General features: G+C 36.6%; 1 protein-coding gene across 5 annotated transcripts; it reads right to left on the reverse strand.

Moving 5' to 3' along the window:
• Nucleotides 1-225: 225 nt before the first annotated feature.
• On the reverse strand, nucleotides 226-18,419 carry hcls1 (hematopoietic cell-specific Lyn substrate 1). 5 transcript variants are annotated; one of them, XM_048157059.1, is made up of 16 exons: nucleotides 18,263-18,419; nucleotides 17,624-17,707; nucleotides 17,243-17,316; nucleotides 16,717-16,846; nucleotides 15,720-15,830; nucleotides 15,536-15,590; nucleotides 15,328-15,438; nucleotides 15,114-15,224; nucleotides 14,884-14,994; nucleotides 14,200-14,255; nucleotides 9,858-9,927; nucleotides 9,559-9,707; nucleotides 9,278-9,400; nucleotides 2,417-2,594; nucleotides 2,186-2,260; nucleotides 226-456 (listed from the first exon to the last, which is right to left on the reverse strand). In XM_048157059.1, exons 2-16 carry the CDS (start codon nucleotides 17,705-17,707, stop codon nucleotides 323-325), a joined length of 1,572 nt encoding a protein of 523 aa, XP_048013016.1. In that variant the 5' UTR covers nucleotides 18,263-18,419; the 3' UTR covers nucleotides 226-322. The 5 variants fall into 5 exon arrangements, with proteins under 5 accessions (XP_048013016.1, XP_048013015.1, XP_048013014.1 ...); XM_048157058.1 differs by having other exon boundaries at nucleotides 2,186-2,257; nucleotides 9,278-9,406; XM_048157057.1 differs by having other exon boundaries at nucleotides 9,278-9,406.
• Nucleotides 18,420-18,483: the final 64 nt, after the last annotated feature.

The following is an 18,483-nucleotide window of genomic DNA, read 5'->3' on the forward strand; positions in this document are numbered from 1 at the left end:
TCAAATAAATGCAGCCTTGGTGAACATAATAAACTTCTTTCAAAAACATTACAAAACCGACCCCAAACTTTTGAACGGTAGTGCAAACAATCCTATATATTTTAATCTAACATCTTCATAGAAAAAAGTTAATGTCCATGTAATCTGGTAACCAACCATGTGCCTTGAATGGAAAATTTTGTTCAGCTAAGAGATACAGGCTCATTAAAACAACCAAAAAACATGTTAGTATATTGCACTTGTATGTCATAGAAAATTGCAATAAAAGATAATTGTCTGCAAGTGGCTAATAAACATACATTTGATCATTGATTATTAGTAACTACATGAGCTCCACAAAGGTGGCAGGAAACAGGCCTGTGCGCCCATGACACGTTCCTTTCCACCAGCCCTCATCCACCATCTCAATGTTAGTGATGATGTCATCTGGCATGAAGGAGATCTCGTCACTGGCCTCTGCAAAAGTATTATTTTTAGTAAATCTTATAGTAAATCTTTTTTTTATAAGATTTATAATCAAAATATTAAACTAAAACTAAAAATGCACAGACATGAATGACATTGGCCTGGTTTCACAGACAGTTCTTAGATAAAGTCAAATAGGACATTTAAAGGGCTTTTATAAAAGATTTAGAAAAGAAAAAAAAAACATTACTGATGTGCATCTTGAGTCAAAACAATGTTTTGTCAAGGGTATGCACGTGATTTCACCGTCAGCCAGAGTGACTGTGGTTACGCCCACTGAGTGGCAGCATTGGTTTTAGTCGTGAATGCCGCGAAAAACATACAAAACGCATCTAAAACAGGACAGAGCTTTGCGACTGACTGTACAAATAGATTTGACAAGAAACCTGAGGTATATTTTCACAGACTGCCGAAAGCTACAGAAAAGAGAAGCAAATGGATCGCTGCAATTCACAGAAACAACTGGACTCCAGGCAGAGAAACATGGATTTGCAGTTATAATTTTGTGTCAGTATGTTGAATTTTGAGGTAAAATCATACCCTATATATTGTATTGTTCTATATTGTATTGACAACTCTTCAATTAAATATTTACCATCTTATATTCTGCATAATTGGATGTTTTTAAAAAAGCACTGACAAAAACTCAGTTTTAGTGCTGGATTTTATATATATAACTTTGATATAAGCGATCCCCTGGATTTAAACCTACCAATATTGTATTTATATAAAGCGTTCACAGGCAAATTTGCTCAATGTATTTCCCCGGTGTCGAATTCAGGCACTATGTCAGGAAACACGATTCCTGGCTGCATGTCAATATCCATGGATCGCTGGAACGTTGGTAAGTTGTAAAGAACACTATATTGAGTCCAACCTTAAGTTTAAACTAATCGTTTGTTTTACTCACGTTTTCGCGAATGAGGGGGCGTGTTCCGACGATAAAGTGACGTCAATGCATACCCTCTATGGCACTGACATATTTTAAGATATGACAGTTCAAGTTGCTTTCAGTTAAAACAGCCCAAACATGCATTTTAGTCTGGGACTAGGCTTAAGCCTTGTCTGTGAAACCAGGGGTTAGTTCTTAAAGGGATAGTTCACCCAAAAATGAAAATTTGATGTTTATCTGCTTACCCCCAGCGCATCCAAGATGTAGGTGTCTTTGTTTCTTCAGTAGATCACAAACGATGATTTTTAACTGCAACCGTTGCCGTCTGTCAGTCAAATAATGGGAGTGAATGGGATCAATAAGAGTCGAAAAAACTTGCATAGACAAATCCAAATTAAACCCTGCGGCTCGTGACGACACACTGATGTCCTAAGACACGAAACTAAAGTAGGTAAAAAATTATATAAATATTGTTCGGTTTCTCGCACAAACCGATCGTTTCGTGTCTTAGGACATCAATATGTTGTCACGAGCCGCAGGGTTTAATTTGGATTTGCCTATGCAAGGTTTTTCGACTCTTATTGATCCAAGTTCCCATTCACTCCCATTATTTGACTGACAGACGGCAGCGGTTGGAGTTAAAAATCATCATTTGTGTTCTACTGAAGAAACAAAGTCACCTACATCTTGGATGCCCTGGGGGTAAGCAGATAAACATCAAATTTTCATTTTTGGGTGAACTATCCCTTTAAGAGTTACTTAAGAAATTATTTAATCAGATACAATGTCAAAAATATATTAATCAGTTGCTGTTATGGTTGTACACACCTCCTTGGTAGTCATAAATGGCTTTGGCTGTTTGTCCCCCCACACTTAGGTCTTCATAATCATTATCAACAACTGCTGAAAAAAGCAACAAAAAAAAATGAGGAATTACAGCTGTTAACAATCACAAACATTTATAGCAGTTGTAATTAGAACCATCTATTTTTCTCCATGTGGCCTTGATCGCACTTCCCACACAGTGAACAAGTAGTAAATGTGTATATGTGGTCAAACCTGGAATAGCTGGAGGAGCATATGAGACAATATCCTCATAATCTTCGTCCTGAGGTATGGGGTCAGGATCACATTCAGCATACAATTCCTCAGGCTCCGGCTCCTCCTCCTCTTCAATCAGATCAGCCGGGCGGGGCGGCAGACATGGCGGTTCCTCGTAGTCAGGCTGCTCCTCCACCTGAAACACATACAGAGCAAATGATGATCAATTCTCTCAGTATATGAGCAAAAACTATGATAGTTCACTACTTGTCTTAATTGTGTCTTACATTTTAACAACTTACTTCATGGGTACAGAAGAATAAACAACTAGACTTACATCTTTCCGAAGAAAATTTGAGGCACTGCTATGCGGTTCTAAGTAGTTACCATGATATTATGCGTTTGCTAGGGGTGTTTACACTTTATTTAAATGTTCTTGTTACAGTTCAATTGTACATTTAAAGGGATAGTTCACCCAAAAATGAAAATTCTGTCATTAATTACCCTCATGTCGTTCCACACCCGTAAGACCTTCGTTCATCTTCGGAACACAAATTAAGATCTTTTTTTAAAAATCCGCAAGCTTCTTACCTTCCTATACACAGCAATTTTATTACCAATTTCAAGGCCCAGAATGGTAGTAAGGACATTGTTAAAATAGTCCACATGACTACAGTGGTTCAAACTTAAGGCCCCGTTATACTTCAAACTAAGTTTTTTTTTGTTCTTCATTTAGGGGTAAAAGGAAGATCAAAATGCGTGACCAGCGATATAATGTAATCAAACATTTGACGCCACCCACACTGCTGAGAGCGGCGTTTAGATGAAAATGTAAATATGTGCCATGCACTTTCTTCTCAGTAACAAAATAAATGCAACAAAAGTGAGAAAACAGCAAGCATTTTATATAAAGCATAAGAAAGCGTCTGATCATAACAACATGGGTATGTTAGCACGAGCTCTGCAAATTAGCACTCCAGTCACGTCACGTCTTCATATAGCACTTTATTCAATAGATTGCTTAAAAACAAGCAGCTTTACAGTATCAAACACGAAAAACAGTGTCAGTGCATCATTTTATCAGAAGCACAACTTCATTTTGTACTATAAAGCGGCTATCCAGTGTGTTCATGTTTTCACCCACGGAGATCTTACCTCAACGAGCACAAACACACGAATGAGTCAAAGAAGCGGTCCGCACACATGAAGGCGGCGCGCACGTTATCGTCACTGACCAATGGTGGTAAAAAGGTGTTTTGCAGCTGGAGCGAACTTTTCCTCAAAGTTAGCTTTGGCAAGCTGTTTCGAACTTCCAAAAAGAACACAAAACGAACTTCGTTTTGGCCTGATTTTGTTCGAAATGACGTCACATCAGTTCGTTCTTCGATTTCGTTTGAAGTATATCAGGGCCTTTAATGTGTGGAATTACAAATTTAAGAATCTGTTTAAAATCTGCGGATCCTACATCCTGACCATTTGGCAGGACAAGCTCAAGATACAGCAGTGCTTTTGTCTCTATGATAATGTAAAGGTATAGGTGATACTGCCAGACTGATTGGATTAGCACCTATGCATTTGAATGACAGTTATGCTGATTAGATCATGGCTGGGAAATGTAGGCAATGATCTGATTCCTGTACTGCATTTGCATCTTTTGTTTAGATTGTCCACACCTCTACTCTATGTATCCCTCCCCCTTGAATGTATATGAACTACCAAGTCACTGCCTTAGTTAGACTTTGGATGACCACAGCGACGCACAGCGTGTTTCTCAATAAAGAGTAACTTCTGCTTCAAGAGATCCCAAAGTCTCCTGGTCTATGCTTCTGAGATTTCCAACAGTTTTGGTGCCGTGACCCGGATAGAGCTTCTCACCTCAATCCAGATTGGAACTTCAAGCACAACAAAGATCTGATCCAAAAGAAGATCCAGGCTGAATTTTCCTGTACACCCAAGGGTTGGTGAGTGATACTGTATCCAAAAGAACCATTAAGACCAGTACAAAGTTGTTATCCTCTGCGCCGACAGAGAAGAGTTAACAGACAGCTGTAGGGTTTGGTTAACTAAGTTATCCTCTAAAAATGTTCTTTTAGAGATGAAGTTTATCCTCTGTTCAGGCAGGGAAGATTGGCATTACGTGCTAATATTGGTTTATCCTCTGTAAAGTTAGGGAAGTTTTATCCTCTGCTTTATAAGGGAAGGTTGTTTATCCTCTGTTTAATCAGGGAAGGTGCTGTGTTAACAGAATAGCCATCCTCTACTTTGCTAGAGAAGAAGGTTCATCCTCTGTTAATTCAGGGAAGGTTACAGTTGTTACAGTGTGCTAGCAAGTTGATTCTACTCTGCTCACCAGAGAAGGTTGAATACATTATGATGTGTATTAACTAGGTTAACCTCTGCTCTGTCAGGGAAGTGTCGAAGTGTATTGTTGTGCCAGAAAGACATTACAAAATGTTGAGAAAGAACGCTAGACTAATTCCAACAACTGAGAAAGGTGGACTAGCTACACCTTTATGGACAGATAGTGAGTTCAAATCATTGTTAGGAAAGCACATGGACTCAATTGTGACTGAGCCAGTCAGATTGGATTTGACAAAGAAATTTGGGATTCATCCAGAAAAGGTTTGGTCTATTGAAGAATGCAAAAAGGTACTTGGTGCTTGTATTCGAAAGAAAAATATGAAGGGCATTATCTGCTGCCACAGAGAATTTACTCTATCCATTGCAAAAGAACATATCCAACGTATTGCTAAGTTAGAAGAGCAGAACAAACAGTTGCACACTCGAGTGTCTCGTCTCACTCAGAAGTTGGGTCGTAACAAAGCATTAACCAAATGTGACTCAAAAGACCAACAGTCAGATGAAAGCTATCCTGACTTACAGTCTTTCTGTAGACTAGAGGGCAATAGCAATACTGGATTCATGCATAAAGATGTAAATGCAGTTGAAGTGTGTGGAGTGAGACAAAAGGCTCAGAGTAGGGCAAAAGGGGTTGACACAGTTACATCTGTAACCCCCATACTGCAGTTACAAGCAGTCAGTACCACTACAGGTCCTGAAGACATAGAAAGAATTGCTGAGAATTTGCCATCAGTGCATAGAAACTTTTCTGAGTTTAGAACAGAGTTGTCCAGAAAAATGAAGCTCTATGATATGTCCCTAGCTGACGTCACCCAGCTAATGTCACAAATCCTGAAAGAGTCAGAATTCAATGATTTTGAAAGTGCTGTAAATAATTCTGAGTTTCAGCATTCCAGCAAAGGTGAATTGAGAGAAGGAGTTCTGAGAGTGTTACAGAACCTTGTTGGACCAAAGGTAGACTGGTCAAAGATCACTAGTTGTGTACAGACGAAGGATGAAACTGTAAGTGAGTACACTGAAAGATTTTGTCAGTTAGCTGCAGCATACAGTGGAATAGCTGACACTCCAGAGAAGGTGTTAGAGGATAATGGACCACTGGTCCGCATGTGGTTTGATGGGCTCTCATCAGAATACAGAAATGCATTGCCTTTCTTAGACCTCACATGGTCCAATGGAACTCTGCAAAACAACTTTAATAGGTTAGCTGTTTGGGAAAGAGACTCTGATGTCAAGACAAGAGTAAAAATTGCAGCAGCATCCTTTAAGGTCAACACAGAGAATCGACAGAAACGTAAATGTCCTAAGAGAGAAGGCAGTTGTCATTACTGTGGTAAACCTGGACACTGGATGAAAGAGTGTAGGAAAAACAAAAAGACATTAAAAGAAATGAACAGCTTTACTCAGCTCATACTCAGTCTACTTGCTACATTGAAACTGCCCCTCCCCTCTTCTCCAAACTCTTGGAGCAGCAGCTTGCTGACATGTTAACCATTTGGGCTGTGAGTGCTTAATTTCCCCAGTCATTTACAAGAAAGCTGAAAGACTCATTCTGAACAAAAGAAAGTTGACTGTCACTTCCACCATTTGGGGACACTGGTTAAGTACACTCACAGCCTTAAATGTTATGCTACAGCACACTCCATTCACCTGTCCATCCTCAATGGGTTATGATGTCTGCTATGACTGCTGTTTCAATGGAAGATGTAGATGTAGCACAGTAAAGTTTGCAAACTAACTACAGGGAGAGAATAGGACACACAGACCAGTGAGGAGCCCAGGGAAGAACCGAAGTGCAAAAGGCCTCGGGGGCTAACCCTGTGGTGAAGACTTCCTCATAGGTTTCCCCATCTCAGTTTATCCCCACCTTACTGGTCTATAGGTGTCAAATTGATTAAGACTAGGTTAAGAAAAAGAAGAACAAAACCACTATACGATCACTAGAAGTTTATGATGATCAGAGTTAGACAGAAAAACTATACGATCATCAGAGGTGTAACGTACTATAGTCTATGCATGAATACTGCTGGTCTGCTGTCTCTTTGTTTTCTTGTGTGCAGGTATGTGTATATGCCATGACGTCTCACAAGCAGCACCTGGTGTAAACCATCACCTCAGATATCCATGAACAACCTTCATGATGACGGAGTCATCTGAGCAACTCGGAGTTGCACGACGACAAATAATCATCTTGGGACAAACATGGAAATGGACTCTCCCGGGAACAGACTCCACAGCTATTCAGGCGCCATGGACTTTTAGGACTTCCACGCTTATGCTACATGGTTTTTCTGTGTCATCATGTAGTTAATACAACATGTTACCACCCTGCGTTGTATATGTGTGTCAACAGTATACTCAAGTTAAAGAACAACACTTATGTAAATGTTGGACACGACACAGAATAAGATGTATGTGCCTGTAACTGTTGCATGACTGGAAGTTGCATGACTGGAAGTTGCATGACTGGAAGATGGAACTTATGTTAACAAACATATGTTATAGAAGGGATTTAAGAAGGTTTAAATTTGTATTATGTGAGAGTTATTAGAACTCTCAAAGGGGGAACTGTGGAATTACAAATTTAAGAATCTGTTTAAAATCTGCGGATCCTACATCCTGACCATTTGGCAGGACAAGCTCAAGATACAGCAGTGCTTTTGTCTCTATGATAATGTAAAGGTATAGGTGATACTGCCAGACTGATTGGATTAGCACCTATGCATTTGAATGACAGTTATGCTGATTAGATCATGGCTGGGAAATGTAGGCAATGATCTGATTCCTGTACTGCATTTGCATCTTTTGTTTAGATTGTCCACACCTCTACTCTATGTATCCCTCCCCCTTGAATGTATATGAACTACCAAGTCACTGCCTTAGTTAGACTTTGGATGACCACAGCGACGCACAGCGTGTTTCTCAATAAAGAGTAACTTCTGCTTCAAGAGATCCCAAAGTCTCCTGGTCTATGCTTCTGAGATTTCCAACAAATGTTATAAAGTGACAAGAATATTTAGTGCGCAAAAACAAAACAAAAATAGCGACTTTATTCAACAATTTCTTCTCTTCCCTGCTAACCTCCAATGCTGTTTACATTGTAAACACAGTGCAGCACTTCCGGGTTCTACGTCAGAACGCAGACTCAATGAAATCAGGTAAGAGAAGAAATTGTTGAATACATTTATTTTTATTTTGTTTTGTGTTCTGAAGATTAACGTGGATCTTACAGGTTTGAAACGACATGAGGGTGAGTAATTAATGACAGAATTTTCATTTTTGGGTGAACTAACCCTTTAAGTCCTGAGTAATATTAATTAACTACATGTACTCACTATAGGGTTAGAATTAGGGTTTGGATTAGGGTTAGTAATTATGCATAATTTACTGTTATTATTACAGTAATGACATGTAACGTGTGACAAGGACACTGTAAAATAGTGTTACCCTAGGGTGTTCTGGGTTGTTGCTTACTGGTCGCAGGTTTTTTCCTATAATTTTATGCTCCTTAGATCAGGGTTATTATAGTTAATTGAAACTAAAACTAAATCCATTAAAAAATATATACTGATTTTACAGATATTATATCTTGCATCTTTATACACACAACTGCTAGTTTATATCTTGAATATTGGGTTTATATCTAGTTTATAAATGATACTAAGAAAAAAGTCAGAATTGCGAGATGTAAGTTCGCAATTGCGAGAAAAAAGTCAGAATTGTGAAATAAAAAGTTGCAATTACCTTTTCATTTTTTATTCCATAGCGGAAACAAGCTTCCATTAAAAAAAAAAAAAAAAAAAAACACAAACAAACTGATATATATGTCAGAAGAGTTTTTTTAAAGCAAATATTTAATAAATATTCAGCCTCCTCCACTGTCATGAGACTTGAATAAACATATTCATAAGACGCAAAACATACAGTATCACGACACTGTTGCATGTGCGCAAGGCATTTTTGAATCAGACTGAGAACATAGTCGGATTCAAGTGTTTGCTACATGCTTATTTTTTTTCCTGTTGATAGGATTATTTCAGGTCCCCTTTTCAATCTGATCAAAATTTAATTCAGATTGAGCTCAATCAGATCGATTGAAGCATTTACATTAAAGCTTTTCAGTCTGATTGAGCCATCAATCCAATTATAAACAAACAGATTACATGGGTGCATGTAAACACAGATAGCGTTGCATAAAACTAATTATACAACAGTTAGTTCTGGTTCTGGAATCTGATTGGCTGAGTGCCTTTCCAGCCATGTGATATTCTACTAATATCACACGGAAACAATTTCACAATTTGGGATAACATTCTGCAGTTTTATAATTTAAACGTGACCATTTCTGGACATTGTCAGAATTTAATACAACATGGGCATCAGTATGTTAATATGCTCATGGTTGTGATGTCATAATGGTTTCCATATATGGTCTGGGTAGGATTTTTGCATTGTAAACATTGAGTGCTCAAACCCTTCTGTTTCAAAAGAGCAACAAAAATATAACAAAAAGGGTCTTGCCTGAGGTTCTGTCTCTGGTTCATCTCTGGGAATTTCAGGCAGGTTTCTGAACGCCTTTTGGGGTTTCTGGGATGCTGGCACAGGTGGAGGTCTCTGATTCTCTTCCTCCTCTTCATGCTTGCTCTGCTCCTTAAGAGAGAAGATGACCAGCTAAGTGTTCATTAGTGTTTGAAAAAGAAAAGTCTGGTGTGTGGGTGGGTGGGTTATGTATTGTTGTCATGCGTTTCTATTAAAGTGCAATGAGCATTTCTATATTTAAATGTATCAAGACAAATGTGAACCTCCTGTTTGCGTTGTGCCTCTTCTCGTTCTCTCTTCTCTCTAGCAAGTCTTCTGGCTCTCTCCTCATCTGCTCTCTTCTTGTTCTCTTCATCGGAGGCCTTCGCCATGTTCTCAAACCGAGCCTTAAGGTTTCCAGCTCCTACACTTGCTATAAACACCAAGAACATATAATCAAGCATTTACAGTGTCCCTGAAAAGTATATGATCCCTTATTTAACACTGAATGCAATTGCATTACTACTCAAAACCAACCATATCAAATATATAATTTCCATAGACTTGTACAACAACAACTCACAGGCCTCGAAAGCTTTAGGCTTTTCATAAGCTGATGATGGTGACTCCATCTCACTGAATGAAGCTGCACTCTGTGAGAAAAAAACACTGTATGTACATTCTCTGGGAAACTCTCACACTAAATGAATAATGTACGAAATCCTATTTCTGCCTCGCAGTAAAAAAAAAGAGAGAGAATTTAAAAGAACTGATAACAACCTTGCGACCTTGTTTTTCATAATTGCACCTTTATGTTTCTCTCTCGCAATGTGACTTTATATCTTACAGCTGTGACTACTTTTCTTTTTAATTACAACTTTATTTCTCACAATTGCGACTTTTTTCTTGTAATTTTGACTTGTCGTATATATAGCAATGAGACTATATCTCACAACTGTGATTATATTTCTCGCAAGTACAACTTTATTTCTCACAATTGCGACTTTACGTATATATTGCAATGTGACTATCTCACAACTGTGACTATATTTCTTGTAAGTGCAACTCTTTCTCACAATTGCGACTTTTTTCTTGTAATTTTGACTTGTTGTATATATAGCAATGAGACTATATCTCCCAACTGTGATTATATTTCTCGCAAGTACAACTTTATTTCTCACAATTGCGACTTTATGTATATATTGCAATGTGACTATCTCACAACTGAGACTATATTTCTTGTAAGTGCAACTATTTCTCACAATTGCAACTTTTTTCTTGTAATTTTGACTTGTCGTATACATAGCAATGTGATTATCTCACAACTGTGATTATATTTCTCGTAAGTACAACTTTATTTCTCATAATTACGACTTTACGTATATATTGCAATGTGACTATCTCACAACTGTGACTATACTTCTTGTAGGTGCAACTATTTCTCACAATTGTGACTTTTTCTTGTAATTTTGACTTGTCATATATATAGCAATGAGACTATATCTCACAACTGTGATTATATTTCTTGCAAGTACAACTTTATTTCTCACAACTGCGACTTTACGTATATGTTGCAATGTGACTATCTCACAACTGTGACTATATTTCTTGTAAGTGCAACTATTTCTCACAATTGCGACTTTTTTCTTGTAATTTTGACTTGTCGTATACATAGCAATGTGATTATATCTCACAACTGTGATTATATTTCTCGCAAGTACAACTTTATTTCTCACAATTGCGACTTTATGTATATATTGCAATGTGACTATCTCACAACTGTGACTATATTTCTTGTAAGTGCAACTCTTTCTCACAATTGCGACTTTTTTCTTGTAATTTTGACTTGTTGTATATATAGCAATGAGACTATATCTCCCAACTGTGATTATATTTCTCGCAAGTACAACTTTATTTCTCACAATTGCGACTTTACGTATATATTGCAATGTGACTATCTCACAACTGAGACTATATTTCTTGTAAGTGCAACTATTTCTCACAATTGCAACTTTTTTCTTGTAATTTTGACTTGTCGTATACATAGCAATGTGATTATCTCACAACTGTGATTATATTTCTCGTAAGTACAACTTTATTTCTCATAATTACGACTTTACGTATATATTGCAATGTGACTATCTCACAACTGTGACTATACTTCTTGTAGGTGCAACTATTTCTCACAATTGTGACTTTTTCTTGTAATTTTGACTTGTCATATATATAGCAATGAGACTATATCTCACAACTGTGATTATATTTCTCGCAAGTACAACTTTATTTCTCACAATTGCGACTTTACGTATATATTGCAATGTGACTATCTCACAACTGAGACTATATTTCTTGTAAGTGCAACTATTTCTCACAATTGCAACTTTTTTCTTGTAATTTTGACTTGTCGTATACATAGCAATGTGATTATCTCACAACTGTGATTATATTTCTCGTAAGTACAACTTTATTTCTCATAATTACGACTTTACGTATATATTGCAATGTGACTATCTCACAACTGTGACTATACTTCTTGTAGGTGCAACTATTTCTCACAATTGTGACTTTTTCTTGTAATTTTGACTTGTCATATATATAGCAATGAGACTATATCTCACAACTGTGATTATATTTCTTGCAAGTACAACTTTATTTCTCACAACTGCGACTTTACGTATATGTTGCAATGTGACTATCTCACAACTGTGACTATATTTCTTGTAAGTGCAACTATTTCTCACAATTGCGACTTTTTTCTTGTAATTTTGACTTTTCGTATACATAGCAATGTGATTATATCTCACAACTGTGATTATATTTCTCGTAAGTACAACTTTATTTCTCACAACTGCGACTTTACGTATATATTGCAATGTGACTATCTCACAACTGTGACTATATTTCTTGTAAGTGCAGCTATTTCTCACAATTGCGACTTTTTTCTTGTAATTTTGACTTGTCGTATACATAGCAATGTGATTATATCTCACAACTGTGATTATATTTCTCGTAAGTACAACTTTATTTCTCACAACTGCGACTTTACATATATTTTCGCAATGTGACTATCTCACAACTGTGACTATATTTCTTGTAAGTGCAACTATTTCTCACAATTGCGACTTTTTCTTGTAATTTTGACTTGTCGTATATATAGCAATGAGACTATATCTCACAACTGTGATTATATTTCTTGCAAGTACAACTTTATTTCTCACAACTGCGACTACGTATATATTGCAATGTGACTATCTCACAACTGTGACTATATTTCTTGTAAGTGCAACTATTTCTCAGAATTGCGACTTTTTCTTGTAATTTTGACTTGTCGTATACATAGCAATGTGATTATATCTCACAACTGTGATTATATTTCTCGTAAGTACAACTTTATTTCTCACAACTGCGACCTTACGTATATATTGCAATGTGACTATCTCACAACTGTGACTATATTTCTTGTAAGTGCAACTATTTCTCACAATTGTGACTTTTTTCTTGTAATTTTGACTTGTCGTATACATAGCAATGTGATTATATCTCACAACTGTGATTATATTTCTCGTAAGTACAACTTTATTTCTCACAACTGCGACTTTACGTATATATTGCAATGTGACTATCTCACAACTGTGACTATATTTCTTGTAAGAGCAACTATTTCTCAGAATTGCGACTTTTTCTTGTAATTTTGACTTGTCGTGTATATATAGCAATGAGACTATATCTCACAACTGTGATTATATTTCTCCTAAGTGCAACTTTATTTCTCACAATTGCGACTTTACGTATATATTGCAATGTGATTATCTCACAACTGTGACTATATTTCTTGTAAGTGCAACTATTTCTCACAATTGCGACTTTTTCTTGTAATTTTGACTTGTCATATATATAGCAATGAGACTATATCTCACAACTGTGATTATATTTCTCGCAAGTACAACTTTATTTCTCACAACTGCGACTTTACGTATATATTGCAATGTGACTATCTCACAACTGTGACTATATTTCTTGTAAGTGCAACTATTTCTCAGAATTGCGACATTTTCTTGTAATTTTGACTTGTCGTATATATAGCAATGAGACTATATCTCACAACTGTGATTATATTTCTCCTAAGTGCAACTTTATTTCTCACAATTGCGACTTAACGTATATATTGCAATGTGATTATCTCACAACTGTGACTATATTTCTTGTAAGTGCAACTATTTCTCACAATTGCGACTTTTTCTTGTAATTTTGACTTGTCGTATATATAGCAATGAGACTATATCTCACAACTGTGATTATATTTCTCGTAAGTACAACTTTATTTCCCACAATTGCGACTTATATATATTATATTTCAATGTGACTATCTCACAACTGTGACTATATTTCTTGTAAGTGCAACTATTTCTCACAATTGTGACTACGTATATATTGCAATGTGGCTAATATATAAAGCAATGCAACTATTTTTCTCAATTGCAACTTTATTTATCGCAATTGCGACTTTATATCGCAATGTGATTATCCGACAACTGAAACTATATTTCGCAAAAGTGCAACCTTTTTCTCAATTTCAACTTGCCGTTTATATAGCAATGTGATTATCGATATATCAATATTGTGATAATCACAACTGTGATTATATTTCTTGAAAGTGCAACTTTATTGCACACAATTGTGACTTTTTTTCTCATAATTTCAACTTGCCGTATATATTGCAATGTGACTATCTTACAACTGCGACTATATTTCTCTACAATTTTCTCATAATGGCAACTTTGCTTCTCGTAATTGCGACTACGCATACCTCACAATGTGACTTTATTTTTTTATTTTAAACATTATCTGAATATTATCCTCTTTTTTTACTCTAAAACAGAAACAGGCTTCCATAATAATAGCATAATAAAACATTTGAAATATACCTTATCCATGCGATCTGCTTCGACTCCATAACGTCCTCCAAAACCCTTTGCATAGTCTGAAATAAATAATAAGAATAACCAGCATTTTGACATTATTTTGTGAGTATTTGACTGTTTAAACTCAATTTAGTACTGAGAGGCAGCTTTATGTGCACAAACTTTGGGTGTAATCACAAAATCTGCGCGAATGAGTAAAATTATGCGCAATCTCATGCCGAAATTCAAGCCCTATAACACAAACAATATTCATCTGGCGCAAATAAAACAAGTGAGTGAGGTTTGTGTGTCAATTAACAGTCGGAGAGATGAGACTTGCAAAGGGAGATAAATACCAGGGATAAATTGCATAAAGTAAGACCTGGCCACTAGGGCCCCTGGGGTAAGCGCAAGATGATCACTAGGACCCCCAGCTACTATTTTCAGTCATCTAATATTAGAAAACACCCTTTTTGTCAACCTTGTTACAAATAAAATAAGAAAAGGGACCACTGGTTGTGGCAAGGTGCCCCAAAGTCATGTTCCCAGGACCATCAAAGGACTGACATTCAGAAATAGGTGCCAAGTGATGTGACACTAATGCAGCCTATGCTATTACAATCATTACAAAACATCAGAATAAATATGAAGAGGGGTTTTGAAAGAGTTTCCCATTAGTCAAATGATCCCAGGCAATATTTACAATACCTTTCTGTGACTGATGTTTCTCTGTTTCTCCTTTGTAGTCGTAACCCAAAGCAGCCTTGTCAACCTTTTCCTTTTCCACGCCGTATTTTCCCCCAAAACCTTTTGCATAGTCTGTGAGATGTTCAGAAAACAGAACTATGCTTAATAAACTATTCTTCCACCAAAAGGACAACAAAATATGGATTGAGGACCAGGATGCTGGTCAATATAACAGCGGAGATTGAACTTACCTTTCTGTGACTGATGTTTCTCCGTTTCTCCTTTGTAGTCGTAACCCATTGCAGCCTTGTCAACTTTTTCTTTTTCCACTCCGTATTTTCCCCCAAAGCCTTTTGCATAGTCTGTGAAATATTAAGAAAACAGTATTGTGCTTTATAAAAGATTCTTCCACTAAAAGGACAACAAAATATGGATTGAGAATATAATGGCAGAGATCGAACTTACCTTTCTGTGACTGGTGTTTCTCAGTCTCGCCTTTGTAGTCGTATCCCATTGCAGCCTTGTCAACTCTCTCTTTCTGTACACCATACTTGCCACCGAAACCTTTAGCGTAATCTTATGAACAGTAAAGAAGTGACTATTATAGACTGAACAGACAAAATAGAGGAGGAGACACATAGAGTGTGCTTAAAGTTTTTGAATGTATGAGTACCTTTCTGAGATGCATGCTGCTGAACTTCACCCTTGTACTCGTAGGTCATGGCAGACTGTAGTGAATTGATGATAAAAGGCAAATATTCAAATTGTTAGATTCAAATAGTAGTAGTATTAATTCATATTATGCAACCACATTTTTAAATTATTTATCATAGGACAGTGATGAGAGGGTTTCTAACCTTGTCCACACGGTCTTTCTGAACACCAAATTTCCCCCCAAATCCCTTTGCTGCATCTGTCTGGGATGAGTGCTGCTCTACCTCTGCCACATAGCCGTGCCCTAAAGCACCCTGGGAAAATTCAACACATACATTTTTTTATTAAAATCATGCAATATCAACAAAACTAATAGCGTTTGGTGTCATCAAACCTCAAAGTCACAGCAAGTTTGATTAAACCATCAAAAAATAAGGGAAAAAATATTTATATTTTCTTAAATATGGTGAAGGTATTTATCTGACAAAATTATTTGGCAATTATTTTTGCAAACTACAGCAACATGTTTTATTATACGCAAAAAAAAAAAAAAGCATAGAAAAACAAAAGTTTACAGGAAAAAGCATATACGGACTACAACATAATCAGTTATTAATATGTCATTGGTTCCCTCTTGTTTTTGCACATGTTCATAATTTCTTTGTATGACAAGCTGGACAAAAATTATGTCCATACAATTTGGCATATTTCATTATGTTATCACATATAAAACAAATGACTCCAAGCACAACTACGCAATATGCTTACAAACTTTTTAATACATTTTTTAATATTATTTGAATAAAGGGTGTCAATTTTCCTAGGCCAGACATCACTTTTTGGTCACTACAGTATATGCAAACGAGTTTGCTCTCCGAGAAATATTTTTAGACGTAAGGTGCGATCACATTAGCAAATTTTCTGTGAAATTTTGTTGGCAAGAAGGTCCATAGTCTATTATCAATAGTGTAGAGATATATAAAGCACAGCTCATAGAAGTCAACCAAACAGCTTTCTGTTAATCAGTGCGGCAAATCTGTGAAACAGTTGCGAAATCAGGCTAGGGAAATCTTTTGTAATCAAGCAAAATTCCCAGTTGTGTGGATTCCTATTGAAATGACTGGATTTAGTGACCAACAATGTGCTCTGCATCAGTAAATGTGACGACATCTTTAGATTTTGGCCTGTTCTCAAACTAACCTTGTCCATTCTGTCTTTCTCAACTCCGAATTTCCCTCCATAGCCGTAAGAGGCTTTAGGGCCCTGGTCCATCTCTTTCTTCTTAACCACCTCATGTTCCCGAGACACATTCTGCCTGAGCTCTGCAATGCTGAACACAAACAGGCACATCACATGTTACTACATGCTGCATATTACCATGGAATGTGGCACTTTTGTTATGCACTCAAATCTTTGCATGTGTTTATAGTGCTCATTTGTTCATGTTCAGGACGAACATTACGAAAATAAAATACATAGATATATGTTATAATTTTATTTAAAATGCAGTGTGTCAGTGCAAAATCTTATTCCGCTTCTGACATGACGTATGCTTGAACTTATCAGTCCATATTTGGAAATGCAACTCAAGTCGGCAGCATTTCTACTTCCTATTTCCTCACTGCAGATAGTAACACTCTTTTCAGCAGTGCTTTCAGTTTTATGCATTGCAACATGGTGCCATTAAAGCAACCTGCTATATTATTATATCATTTAAAATCTGTACCTGATGTGTTCTTTTCGGCCTGATCCTTCTATGGTTCTGGCACCCCATCTCTGCTCCTGCTCCGAGACATCGTTCTGAAACAGACACATTTTTATATATAAAATAATAATAGTTAAAAATGTATAAAGAATTCTGATAGAAATCTTAACTCTAAACCAGGTGTGTCCAATCCTTCTCCTGGAGGGCCACTGTCCTGCAGAATTCAGCTCCAACGCACCTGAACCAACTAATCAAAATCTTACTAGGCATACTAGAACCTTCCGGGCAGGTGTGTTGAGGCAAGTTGGAGCTAAACTCCAGGCCTCCAAGAACAGGTTTGTTTCTTATTATTTTACAGTAGTGCCTTTAGATGATTTTGGAGTCTTTTCCCTGTCTGCTTACCTCAAAATTTGGATCGGTTTCCCAGTCGTCCCCCTCTGATTCGACCTTCACATTAACATCATGTCCCACCACAGCTTTCCACATCTATAGAAAGAGAAGCCATAATTGTATGGCTCATGTTACATTTTCTCAGACATTTGATTATTTTAACGCATTATGCTTAAAATGTAGCCATACAAATATACTCATAAATACGTAAAAACAGTAGAAGTAGTTAAATAGTCAACTTGACAATGTCAAGAGAGGGTAAATCATCATCATCACCACAGCTTAATGGTGTAATTCCACATATTTTGAGTTTTATGAAAAACAAAAGCTACATTTTCGTTTAAACTCTATAAATGAAACAAGAGTCACAAGTGTTGTTGCACTTTGCAAGTTCCTCATTTTTCTAGAGCATCAGATGGTTCACGAATTCACGAAAAATACACTTTAATTTCAACAGTAAACCAAACCATGAACGCTGTAATGAAAGCACAGCAACTTTACAGTTAATGTATATAAAATGTATACATTTGACTTCCTGCGACAAAAAAAAAAGTTCAACTCACGATGTATCACCCACTTCCTGACTTAAAAGTTTCGTTTTTCTTTATTCATTCGTAATAACAATATGACCAGATACCAATGTTTACTCACTTTATAGTGCTTTTATTCCCGGCTTTGTGTCCGTTAAGTATCGGTATCAGCGTCAGTGCGCGATAAACAACAAATCAGACCTGCGCACCGTGTACTCCAGAAGAGGTGTCGGGCACGCGTTCACGCGCATCTTACTTCCACCAATGCATTTTTGACCAATTAAATTAAGACACAAAAATACATTAAAATAATAATATAAATTTTGTAAGTAGTCCAAATGT

This window comes from Megalobrama amblycephala, linkage group LG14 (assembly GCF_018812025.1).
Source record: "Megalobrama amblycephala isolate DHTTF-2021 linkage group LG14, ASM1881202v1, whole genome shotgun sequence".
Taxonomy (NCBI): Eukaryota; Metazoa; Chordata; class Actinopteri; order Cypriniformes; family Xenocyprididae; genus Megalobrama; species Megalobrama amblycephala.